The sequence below is a fragment of the Aethina tumida genome, chromosome 1, assembly GCF_024364675.1.
Source record: "Aethina tumida isolate Nest 87 chromosome 1, icAetTumi1.1, whole genome shotgun sequence".
In the NCBI taxonomy this organism is placed as follows: Eukaryota; Metazoa; Arthropoda; class Insecta; order Coleoptera; family Nitidulidae; genus Aethina; species Aethina tumida.
Genome location: NC_065435.1, coordinates 13,521,596 through 13,528,607, shown reverse-complemented (window position 1 = coordinate 13,528,607; position 7,012 = coordinate 13,521,596). Strand labels below are relative to the sequence as shown.

General features: G+C 27.4%; 1 protein-coding gene across 3 annotated transcripts; it reads left to right on the top strand.

The window, feature by feature from the left end:
* The first annotated feature begins 247 nt into the window (after window positions 1-247).
* LOC109599717 (polyadenylate-binding protein-interacting protein 2B) lies at window positions 248-6,343 on the top strand. Of its 3 annotated transcripts, none has more exons than XM_020015736.2 (4): window positions 248-389; window positions 2,771-2,938; window positions 2,994-3,097; window positions 5,076-6,343. In XM_020015736.2, the coding sequence occupies exons 1-4, from the start codon at window positions 321-323 to the stop codon at window positions 5,233-5,235; spliced, it is 501 nt and encodes a 166-aa protein (XP_019871295.2). In that variant the 5' UTR covers window positions 248-320; the 3' UTR covers window positions 5,236-6,343. The 3 variants fall into 3 exon arrangements, with proteins under 3 accessions (XP_019871295.2, XP_019871297.1, XP_019871296.1); XM_020015738.2 differs by lacking the exon at window positions 248-389 and adding an exon at window positions 2,443-2,549; XM_020015737.2 differs by lacking the exon at window positions 248-389 and adding an exon at window positions 2,557-2,707.
* The last annotated feature ends 669 nt before the right edge of the window (window positions 6,344-7,012 follow it).

Sequence of the window (7,012 nt, the reverse complement as noted above, 5' to 3'; positions counted from 1 at the left end):
TTTTATACTACGTAGATTTATTAATCATAACTTTTTGTGGATTATTTTCATAATTAATTTTTGACAACTTGTGGTAAGCCTAGATCACTTTTCTTTCTTGTTTACGTAGCTCAGTTTAATATATTAGATGTCTCCACACTGTATACAATGTTTGCTTATAACTTCGAATCAACTTGTGGTGGTATACAACATACATAAATATTCTTATGTATTATTCATTCCACTACTTTGTGTCTAATATTTCTACAGAATATCAACAAAAGAAAGACACCAAATTGAAATATAATTTAACCAATTATACACACACTGTATATTTATGAATGACTTGTAATTTTTTTTTCAAGATGTCTGTTTCTTTTTGTGCAACTGTAGCCCAACGTTTAGACATGGTATGTAATTTTAATATTATTAATTAATTTTTTTGCTTATTTTTTTACTTAAAACTGATTGTTACCAAACCTTGTCTACTGATCACTTAAATTATCTCTTCTATCTACATATAAAACACGGTAAATATAACAACAAATCAATTTATATTTTAATAGAAAGTAAAATCTTATTATGTCACTAACATAAATTCGTAATATTTTAAATATGTATATGGAGTCCAATCATATGCTGTTATGCATACTAAAACATTGTTTTATACACAACAACAAAATCAAAGTAATTAATTAAATACAAAGCAAGCCTCAATCAATTGACGGTATTAATAAATGACTGTTAACCGTTACTTTGCTTATTTTAGAAATGATTTAATTTTATATCATCAGTTAGTTGACCACCTTTGTGTGTAGCTTAACGAGTACATAGTCTTGAAAAATATAGTAAATATTTTACTTAGTTTTTTACTCAGAATTAAAACAATAGGAATTTAATGTGAATTAAATGAAATTTAAAGAAAAATTAAATAATATATTTCGATTTTATTTTATTAATTTATTATGGTGCGCAATCTAATACACAGACAACCTGGCCTTAGACCATAACCTGGTCCAAGCGGTTTTCGAACCGGACATTTAATATAATTGCTCAAGTTATAATGACCCATACAAAGTTGCTCCCAATTTAAATTGACTTATTATAAGGAAACACTTATCTGGTACCCTACGTATTATATTAATATAATTTTATGTGAATTTAAGAGATTTTATGTTATTTTATATATTGTTAATTTTAACAATAGGATGGTGATAGATGTGGCATTATGTAGTTCTTATAGTTCTTTAATTTAATATTTATAATGATTGTCAGTTCACTTTATTAGCTTAATACTTCTCAAATTACTTCATATTTTGAACAGTATCTATCTCCGCTCTATTTATGGGTAGTCCCACATCTATGAAAGTTATTTAGTCATAACGTTAATATTAAAGAAATATTTTTTTTATATTTTTCTTCTTTAACAAACACAGAATGTTGTTTTAAAACAGACAATTAAACAAACAATAACAGTTTTACATTAAATTGCAATGAATATTTTATGTGAAAGCTCCAGAGGCACTTTTAAATTGGCTCTTCGCGCCAATTCGTTTCATAAGGAAGTCTTGAAAATTTCAAATTGGTACCAACATTCACGCATGCGCTTTAAGGTCGGGCAGTTCTTTTAATGGTAATAGAGCTGAGGTGTGCCTTTACCCAATGAGATACCTAAACAAACGAAGTTCCAGAACGTTACCGAGTTTTCAGTTTCAAAGACTTCGTATCTGTGTGTAATGGATTCAGCTATAAAGAGATTTTTAAAACTGCATATCTTTTTTATTAAGATATGGAGTCATAGCACGAATGAATTTATTAACATAAGAAATGCTGTTGGGGATTTTTTATTAAATAAATTTGTATTTCCTGTTTAAATTATTACGACAAAATGTTTATTGTTAAAAAGTTAAACCGTCCAATTCCTAATTTAAATACTTTAACAAATACGGGACAAAAAACCGTAGATTTAATATATCTAGGTACGACAAATTTGAAGTACAGTAATAAATAAATTATTTTGTTGAACATGTTTTTTATTGCCAAAGCTTTTTTGTTTTATATATGATGTGCCTCACCAGACTCAAACCTTAACGAGCCGCTACTGCTTATAGTTGAGTATAATTCTAATGAATGGTTTACATGTTTCAAATTATATTGGTTTCTTATTCAATGCCATTTATTTTAGCAAATCAAGCAAATTACATAAAGAAATGAATTTGTAATAAAACAAAATAAACTACCTACGTTTTATAAAATTAAATGATTAATCAACAAAACAATATAAGTTTTTTAATATAGTAATAAACAATTAGACATTTTATTCGAAAGTGAGCAACAATCGAATGATTTTTAATATTAGAGTTTCACCTTAACTCGAATTAATTGAACTTTCATAATTTACTTTAGCGGCAAAATTACGCCGCACGGTAGGCAACCAACGTTGCGCGTGTTCCAATTACGCACTTCTTCTCACCGCCTGGCGTTGGAACACAAAACTAGACGATTCCGAGACGACATTTACGTTCTACGGTTCAAAGTTGTTTGTTTGGCTCAAAGTGACAACAGAAAAGGTGAATTCGCATATTGGTCCCTAGTTTTCAATAAACTAAACGTTTGTTTAATCATTTCACACAGAATTTGTAATATCGTTAAAGAATTACCACGTTAGTGACCAGTCGAACGGTCGTAAGACTTGTTTTTTTGTCAAATTGTTCCAGTGCCTAAAATGGTGGATATAGAGTGAATCTCTTCATTTCAACAAACATATTTATATGAGTTTTTGTGATTGCAGAGTATGAAAATGCCAGGAAGTCACGCCAACGACAATGGTATATATGACTATGAAGAGAATTCCTACTTCTCTGAGACCATTGAGAACACAGGGGTGGAGGAATTCAATGCTCAAGAGGACTTCTCTGAGTACCTCTGGATGGAGAATGAAGAGGAGTTTGATAAAGAGGTAGGTGCTTAAGACACATCCAAACAGCATAAAACATAACTCTACAATTTGTTAGGTCATGCAAAGATTGGAGGAAGAGGCACTGATGGAACAGTGTATCGAAGCCATGCTTGATGATGAAAATTCAGAGCGTACGACTCCTAGTTCTGCAACACAGGAGTGAGTATTTTATTTATTTATTATTACACACTTTTGGCTTTGGCTTTTTTTTTCCACCACTTTCTGTCGAACATCCAATAAGGTCACACTTAGTGTTTGAGTAATAATAATCCTTTAAAAAAAAAGGCCAATTACAAATGAGTAATGTATTTCCAAATAGCTTAAACTTGAAAAAGATCCTTGATGTCTCTTGCATACAAATCTGTATACTTTCTCTGGTTTAGTACAGTGGCATTGAAATTAGTATAATGGTTTAATATGCACTGATTTCCTCAGCTTTAATTTTCATTTTGTACATTGTTTTTGTCAATTCATATTTGTTTTGATTTAAAAATTGAATGTGTTTACTACAAATAATGCATGTGTTTACTCACTCAGGTCACATATTTCAGGACAATGTTAAATATGGGTATTTTTAAACAGAAGTTTGTTGTCATTAATTTTAATTATTATGTATCTAGTTGTGAAATATATATTCCAACTATGCTAGAATTAAAATACTCTCTTAATATATCATTTAAATATAAATGAAATGTATAAAATAATATTAAATTGAAATTGATTGTTAATGTAAGAAAATAACAGTTTATTTTTTAGTAAAAAAATATGGAAGTAAATATAACTTTTCAAGTATACAGGGTGTCTTCTGTACAATATTCTCGAGGTCAAATAAATTATTATTAACACTACATCTCCATAATTGTGAACTTTTGTACTATGGTAAATCGTGCTCGAGAATTCTGTATAGAAGTTTCGGAGACACCCTGTATATGAACAAAATTTATTTCGTGTTTATGAACAAATCAGCATTTTATTTGATACTCTTGATCAAGCGATTATTGACCGATACTTTCATAAACAAAACGTGCGTAAGTTTGTAATTTAAGTACATGTTGTACTCAATAATATTTAAATTTTCATTGTTTATATTGACTATTAATACTTTTATATAATAATAAAAGAATTTATACACTTGTTTTCAGATTTTAGTAGAAAAATAAATAAAAGTTTTTTTACTTAAATATCGGTAACTAAAATGATATTAGATCATAAAGAAACGAAATAATACACGTAAATTTGTATTTATAGTTAACACAGTAATAGAAATTCAAAACAAATAACCTAAATTATAATACATGTATACAAAGTTTGTATTAGAAAATGTTTCTGATTAAAAACAAACAAGTCTATTTTAAAATAATACTTAAGATAAATTATACCACCTAATTACAAGATTAGTTTTATCAAAATTTGTTCCTATTTGTGAAGAAACCGGTTATAAAAACAAATAGTCCAAGCACATTCTATATTTAAATATCTAAAACTACATTATCAACCTTCTGACCTGTAAATTTTATATAGTAACAATAATATTAATCTTTATAGGAAAGACAAAAATTGAATTCATAAAAATATTTTTTATTTTTCATAAACAACAATACAAATTTAAAATACAAAATAAATGATAATAGTAATATAGATATACAAAATGTCTTAACATAACATAATATGTACATTTTAAAATGATACAAACAATACCAATAAAATAAGAGTTCATATGTGTATTGGTATTAATTTGTTGTTTAATACAGTATTGTATAAACTACAATATTGTTATTCTATAAAAAGTTACATATATTTTTCTGAATTGAACTGGTCATAAATATAACTTTAAATTTTAAAGCAATCTTTAATTATTAAACATGTGCTATTTAATTTAACATTAACAATTTGTTATACAATTATGGCCACTACTGTTTAAATTCATTTTAAATATACAAAAGATAAAATTTGATGTACAAATAAAATGAAACTAATATGAAATAAAAAATACTTTTGAAGAAACTATTAGAAATTTAATAAACACAAATCATTTAGCACACTTCCTTTATTATTAAATGGCTTTGAAAGTTTTTGTGCAAAAACCATGTAAGTCAATTCAAAAAAATTATATTTAACATGTATAAAATTGTTTTAGGTCGACCAATGAAGTGGCTAACCTCATCAACAACTTAAAACTGGACAACGTCGACGTGAAGGGAAGCAATTTGAATCCGCTGGCAGCTGAGTTTGTACCGGGTGGAACCACCCCGAACAAGACCACATCCACGGAAACTGCACCAAAAGTTTCCTCGTAAACAGTTCCACTGGGTAAAAAGATGAATTTGGAATCTCACGTGTATATAACACACACAAACAAAAAAAAAATAGTCATTGTTGTTTCATGTTTAGACTTGTTCAAATCTCTATTTAAATTGTTGTAATTTCCGTTCCCTTAAATCTATTCCCTTCTCCACACAAAAGCAATTTTTTAAACTCTTTAAATTGATGTTGTAAGCTTAGTACTGATGCTTACAAAAATATAATGTAGTAAGTGAGATTACATATTTGTTCTTGATGTCTAAATGGCAGTTGCATAAAGATCTCATATTTTTTTAAAGTTATTAAAGAATAACCCATACTCTTATTAGTGTGATTATTCAAGCAGCTTTAATCAACTTTAGTAATGTGAGTTTTTGATGCTATGTATATCTTGGTTTGAAGATTAGTTGTATATTTTTAATGTATAAATGAATCTCGAAAAATACATAGATTTTCATAGGTGTACTTTTGGGGTTCAGAGGAACAGCGTCTTAAATAATATAACTTAGTGTTATATGTTTTTTTGTATTATTTTTTTTTTAACTTTGTGGCAGCACCTTTAATTTTAATTACTTATTTCTGCCTACTGGTTTATAGGATTAATTATTGATCTTTGTGATACATAATGTAAGAAATAAGTATTTTTAGTAGAACTTAATCTTAATACTTTTCGTCTGAACCCTGTGCTTTTAATGGATGGGGCAAATTATAAGAAAACCTGGCACTCTATCACATTTTTATCATTAAGTACCGTTCCACCACTACATATTTACTTTTTGTTTAATTAAGTAATGACTCCATACATTTTAGATTTGACTCTTAAAGTTTGTCCTACGTCACCTGTGTTTGATTATTAAAAAAAATACTGCATTCAATTTTTTGTATTGATGTATTCTGTCCTCGTCACAATCTCTTTAACTACACTGAACCTCAATTTTTCGGTTTTGTGGGTGATAATACAAGGCTGTGCGAGAACAAAAGAAAATAGTTACTTTTGTACTTTTAGCCTCAATTTTTTTGTTTGCTCTCTTAAAAAAACGATGGTGCGAAAGATTGTATAAGTTTGTATGATTCTTAAAGGATAAATAAATTATTTGAAGTACACTGTAGAGATTTTATTTCAAATAAGATAATTTGTTTATTCCATAGACTACTTCATTAAAAAAAATAAATTCAAGAATTCATTTTTAATATTTCTATAAAATTATAAATATGCATTATTTTTTTATGAAATTTGGTATTTACCCATTTTAGGGGGTGGTTAATCCAGTGGTGTAGTTAGATTTTGTAGAAAAATATTGCTAGTACGATTAATTTTTATGACAAAAAAATTACTCTGTAGTTTTTCATTTAAGGCCAAAAATATGACATTTTGTCTATAAGTACATATTTTCATATTTTACAAGTGAAATAAAGTTGTTAAAATCAGACAAAAAATACAAATTTTATAAGGGTGTTCCGTTTAAATGGACGACACTGTATATATAAGATTAATACCATTGACTTTAAACTATTTGTCTTTATCATTGAATGTTTATAAACAAACAATGGTGCATAAACATAACATATTTTAACATAATATTTGTTATAATTTAGGAAAGTGTTTGTAAATTAAAATTCTTTGTACTGATGCTTCCATTTACATCAAAATACAGTCGAGTTCCTTATTTTTTTAATATGATTGTAAAAACCAGTAAAAACGTATATTTATAAACTAAAAAAACTTTGTATTTTGGTAGTTTTAACATTATACCCTACCCAAGTATGGAAAGG

What these genes read in the sequence shown, in the direction of transcription:
- LOC109599717 (XM_020015736.2), top strand. Translation starts at nt 321, where the DNA reads ATGACTTGTAATTTTTTTTTCAAGATGTCTGTTTCTTTTTGTGCAACT. An exon ending in AAGAGGAGTTTGATAAAGAG is followed by an intron (nt 2,939 to 2,993) that starts GTAGGTGCTTAA and finishes ACAATTTGTTAG; the next exon opens with GTCATGCAAAGATTGGAGGA. An exon ending in CCTAGTTCTGCAACACAGGA is followed by an intron (nt 3,098 to 5,075) that starts GTGAGTATTTTA and finishes AAATTGTTTTAG; the next exon opens with GTCGACCAATGAAGTGGCTA.